At 50.0% G+C, this 21,512-nt stretch overlaps 1 protein-coding gene across 2 annotated transcripts in view; it reads right to left on the reverse strand.

Annotated features, from left to right (window-relative positions):
- SLC22A4 (solute carrier family 22 member 4) overlaps positions 1 to 11,538 on the reverse strand; it is a 44,264-nt gene extending 32,726 nt beyond the window's left edge. For both annotated transcript variants that reach the window (XM_062189203.1, XM_062189202.1), the window contains exon 1: positions 10,987 to 11,538. In XM_062189203.1, coding sequence (XP_062045187.1) covers positions 10,987 to 11,379 — 393 coding nt within the window. In that variant the 5' untranslated portion in view covers positions 11,380 to 11,538. The remainder of the gene's footprint in view (positions 1 to 10,986) is intronic.
- Positions 11,539 to 21,512: the final 9,974 nt, after the last annotated feature.

A 21,512-nucleotide genomic window follows, 5' to 3' on the forward strand; every position in this document is an offset into this window, starting at 1 on the left:
GAGTTTTGAATTACTGTGCTTGGAAAGTGAGGGCCAGCTCCTCATGGTTCTCCCCTCTGATGTCTGTGCAGTCATGTCTGCAGATCCCACTTTCCTCGACCAAGAGTCCTGCCAGCGTCATGTAGCTCAGAGAAAAGCAGGCCCAGGCAGGGTTCTGCCAGGGGACACCGCTCGCAACCAGCAGGGGAAGGCAGCCATGGTTGGCTCTGGGACCCGGTTCTCCTCTGGGGAGAGTCACTATGCCCAAAGTGCTTTTTGGAGAGCTGCGAGGGGCCTGGCAACACAGCATAGGAGGCCCACAAAGTTTTAGTTGCAGTTCCTGGGGCTGGAGTCCAGTAAACCAGCTGCCAGCCCAAATAGAAGCCCTTTCCTCCAATGGGCTGTTATTGAGGAAGCCAGACATTGCCTCTCACAGCCCCTTGGGGCTTGAGGAGTATGTCCTGGGGTCCCACTAGTCAGGGCTCAGAGAACTCCCTGTGGTTCATAGTGATCGGGCCTACTCCCTGTAGATGGGGTGAGGGTGTTGCTTTCATTTGATGGGACACAATTGCCCCAGTGGGTCCCGGCACACGTATGCACACACATGCAACAGGCACACAGCCAGCTCAGTGGCTAATGGTGGATGTCCTGGTGAGGATCTCACTGGCATCATGCCAGGGGCTGTGCTTTCAAGCCAAGAAGCAACATTTCCAAAATACAACCTGCCCTCCACCTCTGAGCAGAGAATGGAACAGCCAAGCCTTCAGCTTTGCTTGAAGAAACCCAACTCCAGGTCACACAACAATAGGAGGTTAGGCGGTCACTCTTGGCATACAAGGATGTGCCTCTCATGACCTCAGCAGTAACAGTCATAGGACTGATGATTCCATTGAGTGCTTACTGGGTATCTTGTATTATCCCTGGGGACCTCAAAGTTGCCACGAGACACAGGCACCCTTTTCATGGCCATTTTGCAAATGAGGACAAGAAGAAGACTGGGAGCAATGATGTGACCAGTTCAAGCTCTCCTAGCAGATTGGCCAAAGGAGTTACTTAGTAGTTTATTCAATGGACACTGAGCACAAGGACGCAGTCCCTGCCCTCACGAGGCCCAAGGTCAAGCATACTTTACCAGACGGACCAGGTGTGCACATGTGCACGCATGAGCCCAGGGGCAGGTCTGTTCTGGGACATTTTGCTTTTGATCTCTAGCTAGAGAAGAAAAGAAATGCCTTTCCCCTGTCACCCTTCACCAGGACAGAGTTCTAAAGCCTGAAAAATCTATATGACAGTTGCACAGGGATGCCTGTATGGTGGATGCCTAACACTGCTGATAAAGGAGCACAACAGTCAGTGAGCTCCCGCTGACCTGCACAGAACTGAAAACTCAGGAAGGCAGCCTGTGTGCAGCAGACGGCACCGGCTTCCTTGTGACCTGCCACTTCCAGCTCCAAGAGTTTGGGCCCCTCATTCACCTCTACCAACCTGTTTCTTCATATCAAAAGAGGTGACAGTATTTGGCCAGGAAATGTAGACCTCATTAAGTGGTAGTTCCCTTTCCACTTGGCCATATCATGTCTTTGTCATAGCAAAATCATGGCTTAGAACAGCATGGAAAAATAAACAAAGCACGTTGCACTTAAACCTGACCCCATGAAAGAGATTCTGAGAAATAAAAACTCTCCTGCTAAGTTACTGCAAAGTAGGACATTTCTTTTTTTTTTTTTTTTTTTTTTTTTTGACAGGCAGAGTTAGAGAGAGAGAAAAAGGTCTTCCTTTTCCGTTGGTTCACCCCTCAAATGACCACTACGGCTGGCGCGCTGTACCCATCCAAAGCCAGGAACCAGGTGCTTCCTCCTGGTCTCCCATGCAGGGGCAGGGCCCAAGCACTTGGGCCATGCTCCTCTGCCCTCCCGGGCCACAGCAGAGAGCTAGACTGGAAGAGGAGCAACCGGGACAGAATCCGGCGCCCCAACAGGGACTAAAACCCGGGGTGCCGGCGCCACAGGCGGAGGATTAGCCTAGTGAGCCGTGGCACCGGCCTAAAGTAGGACATTTCTTACAACAAAGTATGAAATCCTTTTACAAATAGACTTTAATCTTAGAAATGACTATGAATGAAAAATTAGCAACGGTCCGCTTATTCTTTATTCTGGGGGGGGAAGTAAGAAGTAATAATTAGTTAGGCCAGTGCCATGGCTTAACAGGCTAATCCTCCGCCTTGCGGCGCCGGCACACCGGGTTCCAGTCCCGGTTGGGGCGCTGGATTCTATCCCGGTTGCCCCTCTTCCAGGCCAGCTCTCTGCTATGGCCCGGGAAGGCAGTGGAGGATGGCCCAAGTGCTTGGGCCCTGCACCCGCAAGGGAGACCAGGAGAAGCACCTGGCTCCTGGCTTCGGATCAGCGAGATGCGCCGGCCGAAGTGGCCATTGGAGGGTGAACCAACGGCAAAAAGGAAGACCTTTCTCTCTGTCTCTCTCTCACTATCCACTCTGCCTGTCAAAAAAACCAAAAAAACAAACAAACAAACAAACAAAAACAAACAAAAAAAAACCCCTGGCTATTTAACTTGTTTTGTTTGTAACAGATTTATTGCGATATAATTTATACACTATACAATTCACTCTTGTAAAGTGTAAATTCAGTATTTTTTTTATTGTATTCAGTTTGGCAACCATCAGCCTTATCTAATTTCAGAACATTTTCCTCACCCCTGAAAAGAATCTCACTCATTAGCACTCACGCCCATTCTCTTTTTCCCTCAGCCCGCGTGGTGTCCGCAAGCCTACTTTGTGTCTCTATGGTTTTCCTGTTCTGGACACTTCATATAAATGGAGCGTTCAGTATGGAAGCTTTTGGGCCCGGCTTCTTTCATCAGCACAGCATTTTCAAGGTTAATCCATGCTTATTCATTCTTGAGGTTGAAGCGTCTGAATATGTCACATTTTGTTTATCCGTTCATCATCTGGTAAACATCTGGTTGTTTCCACTTTTTGCTTACTGCGTTTTGTCAGCAGAAGTTAATCTTCTTGGAATTCCCTTGTATGTAAGAAGTCATATTTCTGCTGCTTTGGCTCTTCCTAGCAGTTTTGCTGTGATGTAACGGGTGTGGATCTCTTTGTGATTATTCCACTTGGAGTTCATTTCTAAGAGGTGTAACTTAATATTTGTCATCAAATTTGGGAAGTTTTCCACCATTATTTCTTTGTGTATTTTTCTCTTGCCTTCTCTCTTATGTTCCCGTTATACGTATATTGATGTCCTTAAGAGTATACCACATTTCTCTGAGGCCTTAACTTTTCTCCGTTCCTTTCTTTCTCTGGTCTTTGGATTGCATAATTTCCAGTACTCTATCTCCATATTTGGTGATTCTTTCTTCTGTCTGTTCATGTATCCCATTAAGGCCCTCTAGTAAATTTTTAAATTTTAATTGTTGCAGATTTTTACTTCAGAATTTCTTTTTTTTTAAGATTTATTTATTTATTGAAAGAGTTACACATAGAGAGAAACACACACACACACACACAGAGAGACAGAGAGAGAGAGAGAGAGAGAGAGACAGAGAGAGGTTTTCCATCTGCTGGTTCACTCTCGAAATGGCCACAACAGCAGGGGCTGGACCAGGCTGAAGCCAGGAACCAGGAGCTTCTTCCAGGTCTCCCACATGAGGGCAGGGGCCCAAATACTTAGGCCATCTTCCACTGCTTTCCCAGGCCATAGCAGGGAACTGGATTGGAAGTGGAGCAGCCAGGACTCAGACCAGCACCCATATGGGATGCTGGCACTGCAGGCAGAGACTTAACCTTCTGCGCCAGCAGTGCCGGCCTCTGCAACATTTCTATTCAGATTTTTTGTATGTGTCTGATTTCTACCTCTTTGTTGGTATTCTGTATTTGATGAGATGTTTTTATCATATTTTCTGTTACCTTTAACTGTGACACCTTTTAGTTGTTCGAACTGATTTAAATGGTTGTTTTTTAAGTCTCTGTAAGGCAGTTTCTGTTGCCTGATTTTCCCACTGTGTGTGGCTCATAATTTCCTATTTCTTTGCATATCTTGTATTTTTTGTTAAAAACTGGGCATTTTAGATAATATAGAAACTCTGTATACTGACACCCCCTCCCCCTGTGTTTTTATTAAGCTGTCTGCCTCTGCTGACATTCCATGCAGCTGTTAGGCCCCGTATTGCTGAGCGAGTGCTTTGCTGTTACGGACAATGCCCCGGGCCATGAGTTGTCCCACATTCTGCTCCAACCGAACGTGAAGCCCTTTGCAGTTGTTTCTGAGGTCCTTGAGGTTGTGACGCTGAAAGGTCTGAACTTCGCTGTCTCTCTCTGCTTTCCTTCTCTGGTGAGACAGCGGCTCCACAGGTTAGCTTTTGCTGTCATGGAGCTACAGTCTTCTCCTCAGGGCTTACCACCAAAACGTCCATTGTTTTCAAGAGCAATCTTAGGCTTGGCTTTGCACAAACTCTGAAGAACGGTTAGTTTCTGTGGGGAAAGCTTCGGACACCCCTCCTCACTGGGCCAGTTTCTCTGAGGGTGGCACCCCAACTTTATGAGTAACACACTGGATGGGAGTCTCTCTGTCTTGCGCCCCCTCGTGTGGAACCCGGCCCTGATCAATGAGCTGGGGCCAGTACAATCACAGCGCCGCTGCTGTGAACCTGTGGCACCCAGAAGCAGCCCCCAGCGCAGGAGCAGTGCGGGGAAGAGGACGGGGTTGCCCCGATCTCCTAGTTGCGCTCTCTGGGGTTTCAGCCTGTAACTTAGAGCTCAGGGAAGCAGGGGTGGGGACTGGTTGCCCCTCTCGGTGAGACACTGACTGTATCCCTTGGCTGGGAGTTGAGGAGAGAGAGAACTCTGCTTGGTCACACACACCTAGAGTGGTGCTTCCATCTTTCTGTGTTCAGGGGAGGGGGAGGGGGAAGGAAGGGAAGGGAGGGTTGTGGGGGAGGGGGAGGGGGAGGGATGGAAGGGTTGTGATTCAGGTGCCACAAACTCCCAGTGTTCTTGTTCCTGTGTGGTTGCCTCTCCTGAAGAAGTGCATCTTCATTTGCTTTATGTCTGCAGGAAAATCTCCAGAGGCTCTCCAAGTGCACGTGTGTCTAATAACCACTTAGGCTGTTTCCCTGGGAGCAGGTTTGTGCAGTGGCTCTTACTGACATTTTGGAGGTATAAGTCTCTTCCCACGTACTTATTGATTTGTATTTTCCTCTTCTGAGAAATGTTTCATCTTCAAAATGGGAACATGATCTTACCCATGTTTATCTAGGCCTGTCTTTTCATGGTCGAGTTGTACACATCCTTTTTATATTCAGGATATAAATCCTTTATCAGATATGTCAATATTTATTCCCATTATGTGGATTATCTTTCTAGCCATTTAACTCGTCTACTCATATTTCCATTTATAAAGAAGTGAATCAGAATCTTTGTCTCTCTCCCTCTGTCTCTGCAGCTCTGCCTTTCAAGGAAATACAGAAATATTAAAAGAAAAACACATCAAATGGTGGGTGTCCACATTCCACGTCAGATTACCTCGGTTTGACTACGGGTACCACCTCCTGACTCCGCTTTCTGCTCACGCACGCTCCAGGAGGCAGTGGTGATGGTTCATGGATTCCTAACACCCACATGGGAGACTAGGATCAAGTTCCTGGCTCATGGCTTTGGCCAAGCCCCAGATGTTGAGCATCTTTGGGAAATGAACCAGAGGACCAGAGCTCTCTTCTCAGCCTCTCAAACAATTAAATAAAAATCAATGACAACAATAAAGCAAAACAAAATAAAAGCACACCAGGGCTTTACATGACAGATACCTTAGCCTTAAATATAAATGAACCAGGACAGGGGGTGTGGGGTTACAGAACTTTCAGAGACCCCAGGTACCTGCAGCTTCTCTTGCCCAGTCTGCCATGCCTTGTTTGTGTCAGCTCACTACCGGGGATTCTGATGGTCCTGCTGATCAGCAGGAGGGATGGGCAAAGTCTGTCTATCCAGAGACTTGGCAGGAGGTGCAGATAAAGCAACCTCTGAACAAAGAAAGGCACATTCTAAGATCCTGAGCCGTTGTCAGAGAAACACAGCTGAGAGGCAACAGGCAAACAGTTTGGGGCAAGGCAGCTGATAAACAAAGAGGGAAGCACATTCACACCAGAACGAGGGGCAGCCCCTGAGGCTCCTCCAACTGTTCTCTGGCAAAATCTGCTTTCTGAAGAATTGTCTGCAAATAAACGTCTTTCTGGTGCTGGCTGGAGATAGAGTCCCCCACCCCCACCTTTCCCCTTTGGAGCCTGCCAAAGGGCACGTCTGAGTGTGGACTTGGCCAAGCAATTCAGTTAATATTAACATCATCTTGACAGCCAATCTGCCAGTCTCCATGTTAGCCGGCAGTGTCCCAGGGCAGCCCACAGACCCGATGGAAAGGAAACACTACCCACCTGCTTGTCAGTCAACTTTTCCCCTTTGCTAGAGCCCCCCTAGACCCTGGAGAAGATCCAGCCTTGTAATACCCATAGGAAGTCCCACACTGGGGCCAGCCACATGCCAGGCTTAGTGCATCTCCTCATTCCCTTTCTTGCTGTCCCCAATGCCTTCTAGAAGCTCCCTATTAGCAGGAGATGAGACCTTCTTGTTCTTCCATGTATATGACCCACCTTGGGGCTTTGGGTGGGGAATCAGTGTGGCCTGCCCAGATCCTGGATAGACAGCACAGGCTAGTGCTTCCAGGGTTCAAGCCTGGGTCCTATCATGTTTTGTGGTGCAATGAGAAGGCTGTGCCAAGATGGCACTGGCAAGCGAGTGTCAGTTACTCAGGAAATGGCTTCAGAACCCACCTGGCAAAGGAGCCTCCCTGGAAACAGGTTCTTATTGGTTACAGCATAAACCACCCCTTGACCAGATTGGCTGCCTTGGCTATATAAGTTGCTGCACCAACTGAAATCAGTGAGTCTGCCAGCTGCTCACCTCTGGCCCACTTTCACCTGACTCCCGGTGTCTGTGTCCTGACTCTATGCCTCTTGCCCCCTCCGCGCTCCTCCTCTCAGAACGAATCCACATCAACAATGCTTAAGGCTGTAGCCGCGGGAAGCTCCACTCTGGGGCTCCTGGAGGATGCAGCCACTTGTAGAAAAGGACAGAACTATCCACAGTATGGAAGCCTTCCCAACACAGACCACTGGTGGCCACCAAGAAGTCTAGTCCTTAGCACACACAGCTCTTTCACAGCATCTGCACTTAGGAGAAGCAGGGAAGTGCCTACTTCAGTTTCCCACAACCAGGACTCAAGGTGATCGAGGCTTCCTAATGGAGACAAAGGCCAGTAGCCCGTTTGTTGGTGTCCAACTCTGTGCCCGCAATCATGTGATGTAGCCTGGGGTATGGACTCACTGAGTCCTCCCAACAACTCAGAGGAGATGGGCACATTTACTACCCTTATTTTTTTTTTAATTGTGAGAAAACACATGCAACATAAAATTAACACTTGATCCATTTCAAATGTGCAGGTCAGAATTGATATTGTGCAATCTCCAATATGCCTAATACCTTACAAAACTGAAACCCAGCGTCCACTTAACAACAGCCTCCCATTCTTGTACTCCTTCAGCCTCTGACAGTCAGCATTGAGTGTCTGCTCCCTTGAGCGTGACCACTCTTCACAACTCACATAAGGGAAATCAAATACTATTTGTCTTTTTGTAATTGGCTTATTTCACTGCGCATAACAGCTTCAAGTTTCAACCACATTGCAGGAAGAATCAAACTTTCCTTCCTTTTTAAAACTGAATAGTAATAGGGGCCGGCACTGTGGTGCAGCAGGTTAACGCACTGGCCTGAAGTGCTGGCATCCCTATGGGCACCAGTTCTAGTCCCGGCTGCTCCTCTTCTGACCCAGCTCTCTGCTATGGCCTGGAATAACAGTAGAGGATGGCCCAAGTCCCTGGCTCCTGGCTTCGGATTGGCACAGGTCCGGCCATTGTGGCCAATTAAGGAGTGAACCATCAGATAGAAGACCTCTCTCTCTCTCTCTCTCTCTCTCTCTGCCTCTTCTCTCTCTGTGTAACTCTGACTTTCAAATAAATAAATAAGCCTTTTAAAAAACTGAATAGTAATAGTCTATTGTGTGTAGATACCACCTTTTGTTTATTCATCCACAGATGGACATCAGGGCTGTTTTTACTTCTTGGTTAGTATGACTAACATAAGGACGCAAATATTTCTTTGAGACTCTGTTTCAATTCTTTTGTAAATATGAAGACAAGGCAAAAGTATCATGGAAATGCGGAATTAAAAGATAACTGTTTTGGAGCAAAAATCTTTTGAAATTCATGCCATTTTTCATAATATGAATTCTGCAGAAACTTTTAGAAGTGAAGTTTTTTTTGAGGGACTGCCAAATTGCTTTCTACAGCGGCTATACCATTTTACATCCCCGCCAGCAATAGTTCCAGCTCCCTCATCTCCTCACCCAGGCTAGTTATTCCCCGCTCTCCCTCCCTCCCTTTCTTCCTATCTTTCTGTTGCTGTTGGCAGTAGCCATCCTCATGGCCATGTGGGAGACGGTATCTCACTGCGGTTTTGATTTGCATTTCCCTAATGATTATGATGTTGGGCATCATTTCATGTGTTTGTATCCACACTTCACAGATAAGGAAACAGGCTTTGACCAGTGTTAACTACTTGAAGTCAGCCAGACAGTGGGCAGTGCTGTCAAAACTGGCCCTCCAGCAAGTGTGACTCCAGAACACCGTGTGCACCGCCCTCTGGGTGCCATCCTGTTCACCCATCTGACTCACCTTGAGGTTTGCTTTCCTTGCTCCTCCTCCCAACCACCAGTGCTCACTTGCCCTTTATTTTACTCCTACCCCCAAATAAAGGAAGCAAGGAAGGGAAAGGCTGCTGAAGAAACAGAATCCTGGTGCCTGGGCATGTGAAAGGATCACAATAGGTGTAGCTAAGGACCCGGAGGCCAGAAGCTACCCATTCTCCTACCCACAAGTCAACCAAACCAGCAGAGAAGTGGAAAGCAGACAGGTCTGCCCAACTCTCAGAGAAGGCTGCAGCTGGTGGGTCCTGCCTCCCCTACAGGTGCAGCAATTCTTGCAGGAAGTGACATGGGATGAGCTGGGCCCCTGACTTAGCTGCCACCCAACTAGGAGTGGGCAAGCACCCAGAGCCTCCACTTAGGGGATCAAAGCCAGAGTAGAACAGCCACCAAAGTAGGCATGGTGCTATTGCTGGGGACATCTAAGGCGGCCCACGGGCTAGAGACCCCACAGCTGCCACCACTGGCTGCCACCATTCTGTTGCAGTGGGAACTCCCAAACTTCCTCACTGGTCTTGTTGGTTTTCACAGCAGCTACAATAAACTCCCTTGAAAGACACAAATCTGGCTGCACTATTTCCTCACTGACCTCAGAACAAAGTCAACATCTCATGGTACCTATGTGGCCCACAGTGAACTGGCCTGTAGGGAATTCACCTGGCATCCCCCAAGCTCCAACCACCTCCACCTAGGAGAAGTCCATTTCTAGAGTTCCCCAGCTATTGAAAGAAATGTGCAGGCCGGCACTGTGGTGGAGCGGGTAAAGCCGCCACCTGCAGTGCCCACATCCCATATGGGCACCGGTTCAAGTCTTGGCTGCTCCACTTGTGATCCAGCTCTCTGCTATGGCCTGGAAATGCAGTAGAAAATGGCCCAAGTCCTTGCACCCATGTGGGAGATCCAGAAGAACCTCCTAGCTCCTGGCTTCGGACTGGCGCAGCTCCAGCTGATGCAGCCAATGGGTGAGTGAACCAGCGGATGGAAGACTCCTCTCTCTCGCTGCCTTTCTGTAACTATACCTTTCAATAAATAAGTAGATAACTCTTAAAAAAAAAAGTATCCATGTTCTGTGACTGGATGGATCCTACCACATTTCCAGACTCAGCTCACATTTTTTCATCCCTTCTTGGAGTATTTCCTCACCTTGTTATTCCACAGAGAGGGTGGTTTGTATATCCTGGATCACTTAGCACACAAAGGAGGATTTGAATTTGGACTCCAGAAGTCCATTGCTAACCAGGGTTGATGTAGTCCTTATAGTCATTGTGCTCTTGGACAGGTGAGCTCTGAGTGCAGGCCCCACATCCCAGATGTCTATACCTCAGAGCCTTGCAGCAGGCCAGACACAAAGTGTCCAATGGGTGCTATGTTGCACAGGGGAGAAGGGATAAAGGATTAGCCAACACCATTCATGGGTTTTACTTGAGAGAAACACAGGGCAGAGGAGGGGCCAGAAGCAAAGGAATCCCATCCATCTGATCCAGAACAGGAACTGGACCCTGTGTGTGCCCTGCCCCAGCATCTCCTGGCCTTCACTGGGAGTGGGGAGGAGACCTGTATGTACATCCTGATTCTTGAAACTTAGAAAGCTGCCACCCAACTGACTCAGGACACGGAGGGGCTGGTGGCACAAACAGGAGCCCCTGTCCCCAGGTGGGCCAGTGCTCAGAGAGCCTCTCTCTCCGCTGGAGCCTTGGGGCCAGGGCTCTGCCTCCTCCAGTTCTTTGCATGCAGCCAGCATCAGGAGCACCCTGCTTCTGCAGAAAGTCCGTCAGCGTCCCAGGGCTCCAGGGCTCAGCAGAGTCCCTCACAAGCCTCCTCCCAGCCCTGGCAGGAAGGTGACTCACGCTGCCAATCTGGGGCAGCCTGGGACTGGGCCTCCCAGAACAGCATGTAGACTCTTAGGAAATAACTCCATTTGTTGTGAAACTCAGAGGAAAAGAACAGTTGATGACAACGTTCCCCTCTCCATCACGCCCATACTAGACATAAACGACCCGGGAATGCGTCCTGCTGCTCTCTCTGGGACCGCACCTGTCCCTAGAAGCACACCCCAGGCAGGTGTGATGGCTGGCGAGGGCGCGCTGACCTCAGGCACCGCAGCGGATTCTCTAGGGACCTGATGATCCCGGAGCCCTGGGCCTCTGCGACCCAGACCCCAGCGGCCGGGCGCGGCACCCACCTCGGTCACGATGGTGGACAGGTACACGTCCTGGCTGTACTCCCAGCCATCCAAGCAGCTCTCCTGCTCCAGCTGCTCCAGGTCCACGTCGCGCCCGGGCTCCAGCCCCAGCGCCGAGAAGTTGGCGATGGCGGCGAGCCGGTAGCGCCGGCAGCTGTGGGGCACCTCGCGGCCGTCCTGAAGCCGCAGCGGGACACTGTGGTTGCGCCACGCGCTGCTCAGGTTCGCCGAGTCGGGCACCCGGCAGCGGTGCTCGGGGGTCCCCGCCAGGAACACCACTGACATCCCATTGAAGCCGTTTGGGATGATGCTGGCGCTGAGCAGGAAGAAGATGAGGCGCTGGAAGGGTCCCCACTCGCCCAGGAACGCGGTCACCTCGTCGTAGTCCCGCATTCTTCCCGCGGCTGCTCTGCTACAGCTTGGAACAAGGGTGACAGAGCGTCCTCGGGCCGGGGTGGTCCCCCAAAGGCACACCGTTCCGGGGGAGGACGGGACGGCTTCGGGAAAGCGAGGCGCACGGCTGGGCACCGTCCCAAGCAAACGCTCCACGGGGCTCGGCGCTGCGCTGGATGCGCGCAGGACCACACCTCCCTGTTAGCCGGGCGCGGCGGAGGGAGGCGGCGGGGCCCGCCTGGGCGGGGCTCCAGGCCGGGCTCAGCCGTGCCGCCTGCCTGCGAGCGGAGGAGGAAGCTCTGCCCGCACCCGGTCGTCCCGGGAGAGTGCCGGAGTGCGCACTTTACAGTCCCTGGCCCCACGTGGGAGGGCGGGCGAAAGGGAGGAGCTGGAGCAGGAGTGCTAGGTCTCCAGAGGCCTCCCAGGCCTAGGCTCGGGCAGGGGTCCCTGCGCTGTCCAGGTCCCTAGTGTAAGTCTGCGGGGCGCGGACGGCGGCAGCGGAGTCCCAGGCTCCCGGGAAACTCCTCGCTTTGGGCTCCCCGACAAGGCGCGGGCACTAGGTGCTGCTAACCCGGCGCCTGCTCTGCGCCCGATCACGGGAGGGAGGCCTCAGGACAGCCCGGAGCCTCTCCTTGGAAAGAGGACACGGGCCCAGAGCCTGGAAGGGATAAGTAAGGTCACACTGTGACCGGGATGGGTCCCAGCAGAAGGCAGGCAGGGGCAGGTGCTACTGGGTCGCCCCCGGGATGGGCCCGAGGCCCTCGTGGGGCTCAGAGATTTCAGCACCGAACCCGGGCCCTGCCAGAGCGCAGTCGTGGAGGCGCTGCCGCCACCGCGCCCGGCTTCCGTTTTTGGTGCCTTAATTCTCTCCACGCCCCCAGGGCTCTTGGTTGGGGCAGGTTGCCAAAGCCGTCTTGGACTGGCAGCTTTCGGTTGGCAGAAGGGCCTGTCCCTGGTCCAGGAACAGAGGGAGGAGGAGAACATCCCACTTGGCGCCTGGAGCTGGCAGACCACAGCCCCTAGCCCCAGTCCCACCCTTTTCCCCACCGCTCAGGCCCAGGTCCAACACGGATCTGTGGGCGTGTGCGCCTGCCAGGGGCCCGAGGCAGGTGAGACGGACGAGCACATGACTTTGGAGATCTCCACTGGGGAAGCTGTTTCTCCAGAACCCCATACCCCATAAAAAAGCAGAGGGACCTATCTGTACCTAACAGTCTGACCCCACCTCTTAAACTAGCTTCCTGCTGCCTGGGACACCGATGTGCCAGAACAGCTCAGATTCACGCCTATTAATCCAGTAAACTACTAACAGATTCTCTTTACTTTCATAAGTACCTTCTTTGAATGGCATCTCATGGTCATTGTCTCAGCTTGTGTTTCATCCCTCCGCCCCCTACCCCAAATAATAAAGCAAAGCTTGAGACAAGAACTTGTGTGAGGCAGTTTATTTTGAGTAGTGGTGAGGGAAGGGGGTAAACTCAACATACGACCATGAAAGTGAGCTGGTCGTTGACTGATACCTGTGCTAAGCCAAGGGGCCCTACTGAAGCTACAGGAAAAATAAGCACCATCGATCCTGTCTTTATTTAAAACCTCAATATTGTGCTCATTAAGAATTTTTGCATGAATTATGATTCTTAAAAATGTTGCACTAAAACATGATCCAAATGCCTAGACTTCTTGACACCCTCTCACATTTTGCACTGGAAGCAAGTGCCTTGCTCTTGTCACTTACCTCAGCTTTATCTCAGTCTCCACTGCTGTGAGTGGGCCTTTCTAAAGAGCCATGTAGAATGAGAAGGTGTTTGTTTCCTGGTTCTCTCTTGGTTAACTCCTCTGAACTTCCGGGTTGCATATATGTTAAAGATGAACAGGTACCACTTGACTGAGAGGTTTGCCATTGCTCACCACTGCACACGAACCCTTACCCTGAACGTGGCTCACCCTCCATACGTGGTGAATGAACAAGGTGCACTGCTTACAGCTCAGCCCACTGAGAGGATTTTTTGTTTTTGTTTGTTTGTTTGTTTAGGATGAACATAGCCAGCTCACCATTGGTGAGTTAGGGCTGAGTACCCTTTCCCTCCATCCGTTGGTTAGAGACCCACTCCATGTGGACATAGGTTTGAACTGACAGAGAAGTGTCCGTATAGCCAAGGGAGGTGAACCTTGGCTGTTACTGGCTGAGCCAACTGTAATTGACTTATGTGCACACCGTTGATCTGATTGGTCCTGATCCTGAATGTTCCATTTCTATTATGTGAGAGATTGCTGATGAACTGATAGAATTTGACAATACCCAGATCGTACTGGGCACCTCTGGTTGCATAAAACTTTGATGTCCCATTGACAGGCCCTCAGGTTTTATTAAGGCCCAACAGCTGCTTTTCAAAAGTCAAATATCTCTCTGCTGCAGATGATGGTCTTGCCTTGGAGATGTGCGCTACAGCTCTATTACTAGGGCTTGTCAGACCCTCTCGCCAGCATCTCTGTTCACCATAGACCAATGGTGTAAACGGCAAGGGAGTTTGCACTACATTTGGGCCCACTGTAGAGCTCTTTCTTGCTCTGGACTTCACTTGAAATGGGGAGCCTTCCAAGACACCCAAGAGATGGTCCAGAGTAAGAATCATCAAGCACTATGCGGTATGGGACACCACTTGCCTTGACATTACAGGGCATAACCTAGTATGTTCCTGATAATGCATCAATTTGTTTTGAAATAATATGGGATGGAAAAAGTGTGCAGGGATACAGAAAAGAATAGCCATGATAGTGGTTCTAGGAATTCATTCTACTAGTCTGCCTACTTTCATGTTCATTTAACTTATTCTAGAACTAAAGGTAAGAAAATACTTCATCAACACGGGCGGGCCTGAATCTTAATTCTTTTTATCTCCCATCCTCTGGCTTGCACGGTCTTCCCAGGCCGTGGAGCGTATTTGCTTATTCTCACTCACTAGTCAGATCACCATTATGTCATACATGCTCTGTGCTAGCATGATGTCCTATGGAATATGAAGACAGCCATTCATTAGATACTTGATTGTGACACAGAGCAGGAGAATTGGCATAGCCCAGGAGCAAGAGACTGAGTATGGAGTGCTGTTATTGTCACTAAAAGCAAACAGCTTTTGATCCTTAGTCTATTTTCCACTATTTTAGCAGAATACGACAAACTGTACAATTTATAAAGAAGAGACATTCACTTCTCACAGTGCTGGAGGCCAAGAATCTGACCTCAAGGTGCTGCCAGGTGGCAAGAGCTTGCTTTCGGTGTTGTGATGAGGCAGAGGGCACCGCCCCGTGAAGGCATGCGTGGAGAGTCTGCTTTTACAACACGGCCACTTCCACAATGAATTCATCCAGCATCAGGGCATGCAGGAGGGCAGAGGCCCTGGGACCTAACCTCCTTTTAAACGGCTTTTTACCTCCCAACACTGTCACAGTGGCAGTGAAAACTCAAAATGGGTTTTGAAGAGGTCATTTAAGGGAAATCAATCCACCTTAGGGAGGATATTGAAAAGAAAGCCGGGGCCAGCGCACAGCAGGTTAACGCCCCGGCCTGAAGCACCGGCATCCCAGATGGGCCCCGGTTCATGACCTGGCTGCTCCACTTCCCATCCAGATCTCTGCTATTTATGGCCTGGGATACCAGTGGAAGATGGCCCGAGTCCTTGGGCCCCTGCACCCACATGGAAGACCTGGAAGAAGCTCCTGGCTCCTGGCTTTGGATTAGCACAGTTCTGGCCATTGCAGCCAATTAGGGAGTGCACCATCAGATGGAAGACCTCTCTCTTTCTCTGCCTCTCCTCTTTCTGTGTAATTCTTTCAAAAACATAAATAAATTTTTTTAGAAAGTCTTTGATGTTAGGATAATCTCTGCACTTACTGCTCAGCAAGATGGAAGTGTCAGGGCCTTCTCCATTCGGCCTTTCCTACCAAAACAGCTCTAAATAGGACAGAGAGTAAACGTCGGGGTCCTGCCAGCTGCTACGTGTGTCTATGCCAGTTATTCACCTCGGGACGAGATAAACCCTCCAGTGTGGATCTTCAGACTCACTGGACCAGTTTGCACAGGAACTCCATTTATCCCCTGGCTTTTATGAGCCCCTGGTTTGACTGGGGGCCCGTAGTGGTGTTTTCCATCAGGTGGAGTTGACACCAGCTCATGCACCGTGGCCAACAGCCCTCCAGAGGTCTGGTTCTTTTCCTTTCCCCAGCCAGAATTAATCTGGTAAAAAGCCACAGATCACTAATGGGGAAAGACTGGGGAAATAATTAACATGTATATTTTTGGTAGCACTGGAAGGTTCTTCTAGAAAGAGAGTTTGCCTTCCCTGAAGTCCCTGAGAACTGGCCCAGATCCGAGAAGTTTAAGGAAATACTATTTTCCATTGCAGCAGCTGTCATTTGCCTTCCATAGTCTAGATTCTGATTTTGGCAGCGCAGTTGTTGTATTGTCAGAGTAACACCTGGTCACCTACCAATCTATTGAACTCCTGGAAACACCAGGAGTGTTCTACTAGCCATTAGGAGTGTTCTATTAGCCACTGCCATGGGCCCACTATAGAACTTAGAACTCTGACTGCCACTTTGGTTTTGTGGTGATGACGTCCACTTTAAGGATTAAGTATTCCCACTTGGCGTCTGCTATTCTAGAAGCCTCCCATTCCTGCTGACACTGGGGGTCCTTTCCCTTTGCACTTTGTGTTGCCCCAGTGAAGGAGGGGTGCTCTGGACTTCCTGAAGACTGAAGTACAGTGGTAGATCTTCCAGGCATGCATGCTAACTGGTAACTACAGTCCAATCCTCTCATCCCCTTGAGCTTCTCACTCCTTCAGTACTCTTCCAAGAAAGTCATGGCCTCTTCACCTCATTCCTTAAGCAGTAACTGGATCCAAATTTCAAAGAGCTATCTGAGAAGCAGATGAAGAGAGTTGTATGTATCCTTGCTTGGATACTAATCACTGAGTCATAAAAGAGTGTGCCAAGGTTCATAAATTCTCACACAGGTTACCCTTGCTCCTGCCAGGACACAGGACCTGTAATATTCTCAATGTGCTTGCTCGTCTTCTGCCGGTCAGGAACTGTGTTTCCCCACTTAGGCTGTGCTGAGACCTAACCCTAGCTACTGGTCCAGAGGCAATGAGGGGAGTTTCCTTAGTGGAAAAAAGCATCATCTTTGAGGTCTCTTCCCTCAGGAGGTGCTTGGCAGGGACTCCAGGCAAGGAGAGGCTTTTCTCCTATTCCAAGGGGGGAAACAGCGGTTTCTGCTGACCTTCAAAGTTCAGGGGCATCCAGGAATTCAAAATTCTCGCCTTAATCTACCCACATGTCTTTACACTGTGTTCCAAGTTTCCAGACACTTCCTATCAGGGCATGGCTTTGTGCTGTGTATTCAGCCTTTTCTGGGACCCTTCTAATTGAATCCTGGGCATGCTCTTCAGCAGAGTCCGCCCCGTGACTACAGGAGCTAAGTCTCTTTCAAAGCTGCTATGGAGCCCCCCTGGCTTCACAGCTGCCTTGATTTAAGTGGTTGACTTCAGGTGTTGTTTTTTTTTTTCCCCCAAGGCTTCTACAGCCATCAGTAAATGCTAGTAGTCAACTCTACTATCCTTATAATAACCATTTTCTCATATATTGTGTCATAATTAGGCTTTCTCAATCTTCTCACTACTGCAACTTTGGGACAGAAGTTTGGACTTTTTTTTAATCAAGGATGACTGTCCTGTGCATTTTAATATGTTTAGCAGTGTCTCTGGCCTCTATTCACTGGGCTCCGGTAGTACACTCTCCCAGCTGTGATAATAAAAAATTGTCTCCAAACATTATCAAATGTTCCTGCAGGTAAGATGTCTCCCAGTTGAAAATGATGCTATTGTATGCTGGGGATATGATCATGCCATTTATCTACCATAGTGCAGTCTATTTCTGTCCATAAGGTGAGGGCTCCAGTTCTAGAATTCCTTCTGGATCTGGCTTCTAGGGACATACCAGAGAGCGCGTGAGCACAGTGCCCTGGGGGCTGGCAGGGGACTGCTCCAGGCTGTCTCCCATTGGTTCTAGGAGCCACTGGGTAGCTGTTGAGCAGCTGGAATGGCCCATTTAGCAGAGATCATGACCCAATTCCAGGAGCAAATCAAGCAGGCGAGCTGATGGGTTCCAGCATACAAGAATTGGTGATTAGGTACTGTGTCTCCCAATCTCATCCACATTCATTCCCCAAAGCTTCAGGGGTCACCTTGACATAACCCAGTTTCCACTGTTCTATGCCCCAGGGAAATATGTCAGCAGGGTGAGAAGGACCCATTCAGAACAGCAGTGGCGTGTGCAGAAGGATGGCAGGCAACCCTGGAGGTAGATGGCAGGCAAGGAGCTCATCAGGTGGGCAAAGAGACTGTCGAGGCCCCTGGCATAGGCTTCTGCATGTCCTGTTGTGACCAAAGCCCTGCTCCAACTCAGCTTCTACAGTCCAGGGCCAGCCTAGTAACCTGCTGGAGGGGATGGGTGCTTGGCTGAGGAGGGTTTGCTAGGCTCAGCAGCATCTGGCCTACTGTAGCAGGTAGCCCTTTCTTTGGCTCTCGGGGAAGATGGCAAGGCATAATAAAGTTCATAACCTGGAGAAGCAGAAGGAAGAATTCCATTCTGTTTTAACTTCCTTGGAGGGTCAAAGAAGACTGGAGGAGTCTGGAGAAGAGGGTGATGAAGCTGAACTCCCAGAGCAGCACAACTCATGTGGTGGGAGCATGAGGTAGAGCTGTCAGCTGAGGTCAGCAGGGGCTGTACCACGTGGGGCCTTGTGAGCTGAGATTCGGAGTTTAAACTTTGTCCTATGAGCAGGGATGCACCTTGGAACTTTAATAGACAGGGGAGACATAGAATTGCATTTAAGAAAAATCTCCCTTTGCTATTCACGAGGCAAAGACTAAGGTGTCAGACAGGAGACAAAGGCTAGGCCAAGGCTGTCACACTACAGAGGCAGGGGGGTGATGGGGGCCTGCACAGCAGCTAGAGTGCCCGAGGCAGAGGGGAGTGGGCTGGTTAGGGATTAGTTCTGCAGGGAGGCAGTCATGTCTGCTCACTGGTCTTCCTGCCCTCACCTTTGCCCCTTGCTGTCTCGTCTCCATAGAGCAGCCAAAGTGATCCTCATTAAAACCCAAGTCCAGGTCATGCTGTTCCTCGGGCTTCCCTTGTCAGATAAAAAGCCAAAGGCCTCACCGTGCCTTCCAAGGGTCGACAAGGCCAGGCTATGACTCCCACACCTCTTGAACCTCATCAACTATGGAGGTAAGAAGGTAGACATTAGCCTATGTGGTTGTGTATGAATTTGGCGTGGTTGAAAGATGGAAGAAGAAGCAAGCCTCTGAAGCAGACCAGCATTTGCCCGTCACAAGTCCTACTAAGACCATTAACCGTGTTAGGTGGGTAGCAACCCTCTCCCAGGGGCAGCTTAGGGGAATCTTTCTCACCCAATGCCAGGGAGCTATCAGGTCAATAGCACCATGCTGATAAAATCCCTGGCTGCCACCAGAAAGCCCTCTGCTTAGCAATATCCCAGAAGAAGAGGATGGGGGAGAAGAAATGATGGGGCCTTACCCATAACAGCTCCACTCTTCGCTGAGTTGTCTGCCTGGCCCACCAGGTATATTCTCTCATTAAACATTGCTACTTTGCTTACTGTCAATCTCTGTCTCTCGTCTGATATTCTTTTCTTGTGCAAAGACAAGGACCTCTCTTCTACCTGTCTCTGGTAACACAACTGCTAGCTTCTGAACTCAACCGGCTACTCTTATACATGGCAGGCGTAGACCTCCCCCACTGCCCGGCCAGGTCCTTGCATTTGCTCTTCTCTCTATCTAGAATGCAGTGCCCCAGACACCCCCATGATGCTCCTTTGCCACTGCAGGACTCTGGTCCAATGTTGCTTTATCTGTGAGGTCTTCCTGTTACCAGAGATGGCTGGATCAGGGGTCGTTGTGTAAGAAAAGCATTTCAGATGTGAGACAGAGAAGCAGTAAGCAAGATAGCAAAGCTGAATGAGAATACATATGAAGCTCAGATGGGCATCTCAACAAAGAACCAAGAGCCCAGTCTGCATTCAGACTGGAGTTTTTATGGATATGGATATTGTGGGGAAGGTTCCCATAAGCTACCCTCAGACAAGGCTGGTAATATGGGATAAGTAAGCAGCTAGATAGGTCTGACCAGCTGGAAGTACCTGCAAGCCACCCTCCCCCTCAATACCCCCCATGTAATTCTATCCTCTTACTTGTCAATCCATCAAAAAGCCCCTGTCTCAAGACCTAAACGAGGACACCGTGAAAATGTGGATATTGAGTTCCACGTGGAACTTGTGGAGGTGCCATGTAATTCCCAGGTGGCTTCCTGTCTGGAGGCACCATCCTTTACTGCGTAAAAGAGATTGAGAACTGGGAGCGGCTCTCCCCTCCTCACAGACCACAGCTGGAGGTGCTGCCAGGAGACCTTTCCGTCTCCCCACCTCCCCCTTCCTTTTGGGTAATCTTCAGGCCCACTGCCCACTCATGCTGGGTGTTTCTCTGTGTGGGGAAGCCCAGGCTCACATGTTTGCGTGTGCTCCCTTATTTACCTTTTAAATAAATTTGATCACTTTGTGTACCTTACGTGTGTCAGCACTTAGAATGTGTCTTTGTGCATATACCTCTTGTCCACATCATATCGATGAGCCAGCCAGGAGTTTGAGAAAGCTGTAGTGCCAGTGGGTGAGTGAATTTGAACTTGTCTCACCTACACGGGGCTGTTAGCTGCCTGTAAAATCCCTTGTCACATCTCACTGTCTCTATTTGGCAGGTCTGCTAAAATGCAAATCTGAGTGTCCTTGTTCTTAACGTTAATAGCTGCAGGGCAAGGGCAACAAGGAGCTGTTCACTAATGGGCCAGCTGGTGGATATTCACATATAATTTATAAATGCTCTTCAGACAGGTCAGCTCCTAGCACTGAACTCAGATAGATGGACTCTAAGTAGCTGACCAATTTCATTCTAGGTTCTGACTTGGCGCTTCTTCCTAATTCAAATTGGTCTCATGGCTTGGTAACTCCACCTTTTTGCCTGGCAGTAGGTAGGAAGTGGTAAAATGCATTCTTTTGCCTAGTTACCACAAGCCACTGCAGCAGACAAGATTTCCACTTTTGCTGGAACACAGATGGGCAAACTCCACTCCATCACGGCAGCCTCCACTCCTGATCGCACACTGCCTGCTATGTTGGCAGTGCTGTAAATTTTCAGCCCAATGCTGGAACCACCCTGAAGGCTGAGGATCAATGTCTCCTAGGGTCAAGAGCCCCAGATGCTGTGGTGCAAACTCCTGAAAAATATTCGGGGGGCACTGGTGCTTCAACACTGGTTTCTGCGTCAAACACATTTTGCTCATCTTTATTTTATTTTATTTTATCTTTTTGACAGGCAGAGTGGACAGTGAGAGAGAGACAGAGAGAAAGGTCTTCCTTTTTGCCATTGGTTCACCCCCCAGTGGCCGCTGTGGCTGGTGCACCACGCTGATCCGAAGCCAGGAGCCAGGTGCTTCCTCCTGGTCTCCCATGCGGGTGCAGGGGCTCAAGCACTTGGGCCATCCTCCACTGCACTCCTGGGCCACAGCAGAGAGCTAGACTGGAAGAGGAGCAACCAGGACAGAATCCGGTGCTCCAACCGGGACTAGAACCCGGAGTGCCGGCACCGCAAGTGAAGATTAGCCTATTGAGCCACGGCACCAGCCTCGTCAAACACATTTTGAAGGCTGCTCTCACCCTGGAGTACAGATCCCAGGCATGATGTTCTATGCTCCCTAGGGTCTGACAATATTTGGGGTTCCAGGGAAAGGGCTTTGAGTAATGTATCTCATGTGCATGTCAACTGCCTCTTCTGGTTTGCTGGGACTGAAGCAAGGACAGTGTCCACTAGAGGCCAGATACCTGGGCATGGTGGTAAAAAGGCCCAGAAATATAAAGGCAATTGTTCCAGTTGCTTCAGGTCTGGGATAATGCCCCAGATTTAGATCAGCCTGCAGGGAGCCCCACAAAATGGGCTGGAACAGGGAAACTAATCTTGGGGTACAAAAAAATCTCATCTAATACAAGAAATTCAAATCACATA

The sequence above is a fragment of the Lepus europaeus genome, chromosome 4 (genome assembly GCF_033115175.1).
Source record: "Lepus europaeus isolate LE1 chromosome 4, mLepTim1.pri, whole genome shotgun sequence".
NCBI lineage: Eukaryota > Metazoa > Chordata > Mammalia > Lagomorpha > Leporidae > Lepus > Lepus europaeus.